We start from the raw sequence: 2756 nt of genomic DNA on the forward strand, positions 1-2756 counted from the left end.
TTGTTTTCTGCTCTAGAACTTCCCAATCCATTGTCTGAATCTGTGAAGAGCTAAAATTTTCAAATTTCCAAGTAATACAATGACTTCTCATTCGATAACTGATTTTCCATTGAGTTTGTAAACCTGTCAGACTAAAATTGTCCACTTTTACAACAATAGGGGATATTTTATGAGTGCTGCTATTCGGCCAAACTCAGCGTGGCCCAAAAATGACCACATCCGTGAAATGCCAGTAATGCCCTTGTTTTTTCGTTTGGCTTAATGGCCCTTTTTTCCCTCCAAAATATTTTCCTCCAAAATTAGTTAATAACTTTTGATTATTCCAAAACATTGATCCCATAAATCATCATTCTCTCAGCATGGGAAGATAAAAAGCCTTCGTATATACGGATGGCGGCCTTCGTATATACGCTCAATTACATTTTTTTAAAAATATAATTACGTATTTTTGTTAAATACAATTACGTATTTTTTTTAATTAAATGCAATTTATACGGATGGGAAGATCAAAGGTCTATTATGTATATATCATACCATATACTTATGTTAAGATAGCTTGCATTAAACACATAATTCACCACACTTCCCTTAACCTAAACATGAATACTAACCGAGAAACTAGTTTGGACCCATTAAACCCGAATAACAGTCTAGAAACTAGGTCGGATCAAGTAAGGAATGCATTACACATATCATTAGGGTTGAATTCGAACGACAGTTTGATGAATGAAGATGAATCGATCGACATTGATTCAGACGGCAACTTCAATGATGGAGAAAATCCTGTTGACGATGCTGCTGCTGCTGCTGATGATGATGATGATGATGATGATGATTACGACGACCATTATTTAGAGGAAGAGGGAGAAGTTGGAGAGGACAGGGAAATGCCTAGTGAGTTCAATGAAGAAGATCTTATAATTGGTCCAATTACTGGGATGCAGTTCAGTAGTAAGGATGTTCTGTTTGATTTTTACAAAGAACATGCAAGATTATCGGGTTTTTGCATTGTCAAAAGAACGTCCAACAAAAAAGGTGATGATATTATTAGGTATGTGCAATATGGTTGTGATAGGTCTAGGAAACCAAGGAATAAGCATGTTACCAAGAGGAAGAACTGCCGTGCTAGAATAAATGGAATTTTGGAGGAGAATGGTTCATGGCGTGTTTCAAAGGTGGTAAAAAAACATAATCATCAATTGGAACCAGCACTATCGCGATTGATGGCTGGACAAAGATCGCTTAGCAAGTCTCTTAAGAGAACTCTTGCAGCCAAAGATATTGCTGGCTTAAGACCCTCAAAAAATATAAGAGTCGCTGAAGTACTTGCTGGTGGCCCCGAAAATCTGGGTTGTACACCAAAGGACTGTAGAAATTATATCTTGAAGAGTAGAAAGCTTCAGTTGCAAGAAGGGGATGCACAATCATTACTCAAGTTCTTCAGTGACATGCAGCAAAAAGATAGGGAATTTTACTACTCCGTAGATGTGGATAGTTTTGGTCGACTTCGTAATGTCGTATGGGTTCATTCACACTCTAAGGTTGCATATGAGGAGTTCCATGATGTAATATGCCTTGATACCACATACCTTGTGAATCGATACAATATGCCATTTGCTTCATTTGTTGGTGTCAATCAGCATAGGCAGTCCATACTTTTGGGATGTGCTCTTATGTCTAGTGAGGATATAACAAGTTACAAAATGGTGCTATCTACATGGCTTGGGGCTCTAAACAATGTTCATCCATTAGCTATCATGACTGACCAATGTGATAGTATAAAGGCTGCCATCAGTGCTATGATGCCAATACAATACATAGATATTGTATATGGCACATATTCGCAAAGTTGCCTACGAAGTTAAGCGGAGTTCTTGATGGTAAGATTGCAAAGGCAGAATTTAAGGCTTTAGTCCTTGATAGCATTAACGTTGCTGAGTTTGAGAGACGATGGACTGATTTTATTGAAAAATATAACTTAGAGGAAAGGGATTGGTTTTATAAGCTTTATTTGGAGAAGGAGAAATGGGTTCCGGTATACCTAAATGACCACTTTTGGGCTGGGATGTTGTCCACACAAAGAAGTGAAGGAATGCATGCTTTCTTTGACGGATTCATCAACCGGCAAAGCACTTTGAAGCTATTTGTTCAGCAATATGAGTTAGCCATAAGAGCTAAGTTCGAGAAAGAATTGGAAGCTGAATATAGGTCAAGGTGCTTTGAACCAAAATGTTTATCTGAATTTGCATGGGAGGAAAAATTTCAAACATGTTATACTCGTGAAGTGTTTGAATTTTTTCAAGTACAGTTAAGGAAACTGTACCACTGTGAAATCAGCTCCCCTGAAGACCATCAAGCAACAACAGGGGTGGAGAATTACATTATCTCAGATTATTCGTTCAGGAGTTTTAACACTAGAGATCCATTTGTATTCGCGGTTTAATATACACCTATTGGCGAATATCTAAGTTGCAGCTGCAAGTGGTTTGAAACAAGAGGTATTCTATGCTGCCATATACTTAAGGTGTTGTCTCATAAGAGGATTAATAACGTTAATGAGAGGTATATATTGAGAAGGTGGAGAAAAGATGTTGTTCGTCCGCACTTGAAACGTTTCTTTCTTGGAGGTTACCCACGTATGACTTCTGAATACATGATGTACAGGGAACTATTAAAGCATTTTGAACGGGTTTGTGATATAGCATTGGACACCGAAGTGATGAGGCGATATATTAAGTATCATTTGAACAGATTGG

General features: G+C 37.7%; 1 protein-coding gene across 1 annotated transcript; it reads left to right on the forward strand.

Annotated features, from left to right (window-relative positions):
• Positions 1–722: 722 nt before the first annotated feature.
• LOC109216077 (protein FAR1-RELATED SEQUENCE 5-like) lies at positions 723–2443 on the forward strand. The gene is made up of 2 exons (XM_019380205.1): positions 723–1706; positions 1796–2443. The coding sequence occupies exons 1-2, from the start codon at positions 723–725 to the stop codon at positions 2441–2443; spliced, it is 1632 nt and encodes a 543-aa protein (XP_019235750.1).
• The last annotated feature ends 313 nt before the right edge of the window (positions 2444–2756 follow it).

This window comes from Nicotiana attenuata, unplaced genomic scaffold (assembly GCF_001879085.1).
Source record: "Nicotiana attenuata strain UT unplaced genomic scaffold, NIATTr2, whole genome shotgun sequence".
Taxonomy (NCBI): Eukaryota; Viridiplantae; Streptophyta; class Magnoliopsida; order Solanales; family Solanaceae; genus Nicotiana; species Nicotiana attenuata.